Source organism: Habropoda laboriosa, unplaced genomic scaffold (assembly GCF_001263275.1).
Source record: "Habropoda laboriosa isolate 0110345459 unplaced genomic scaffold, ASM126327v1 scaffold40, whole genome shotgun sequence".
NCBI lineage: Eukaryota > Metazoa > Arthropoda > Insecta > Hymenoptera > Apidae > Habropoda > Habropoda laboriosa.
Window position 1 is genome coordinate 7,534,741 of NW_017100231.1, and position 243 is coordinate 7,534,983.

General features: G+C 37.9%; 1 protein-coding gene across 1 annotated transcript in view; it reads right to left on the minus strand.

Moving 5' to 3' along the window:
- Window positions 1-46: 46 nt before the first annotated feature.
- The window catches only part of LOC108571566, a 3,517-nt gene continuing 3,320 nt past the window's right edge, over window positions 47-243 (minus strand). Inside the window, exon 6 of the mRNA XM_017933636.1 lies at window positions 47-243. This exon is cut by the window's right edge and continues 85 nt beyond it. Within this exon, the coding sequence (XP_017789125.1) occupies window positions 54-243 (190 nt within the window). The 3' untranslated portion in view covers window positions 47-53.

A 243-nucleotide genomic window follows, 5' to 3' on the forward strand; every position in this document is an offset into this window, starting at 1 on the left:
AACTTTGTTTAAAAAAAAAACGCATACTCTGATTATTGGTACCCCTGTGAATTTTATATATATCCTCGTTTCATATCACCTTGGATATTCTTCACAGTTGGCCTAACGAACCGGGGAGCTGGTATGCGCGATGGTGGTCTAGGAATAGCGCTCATAAGATTTGAAGGTCTATTTCCAGTATTCCAATTTGTTGGTTGTCGCAGTCTTGTTTTGTTTTCAACCTTCACTACTGGTTTATTAAAA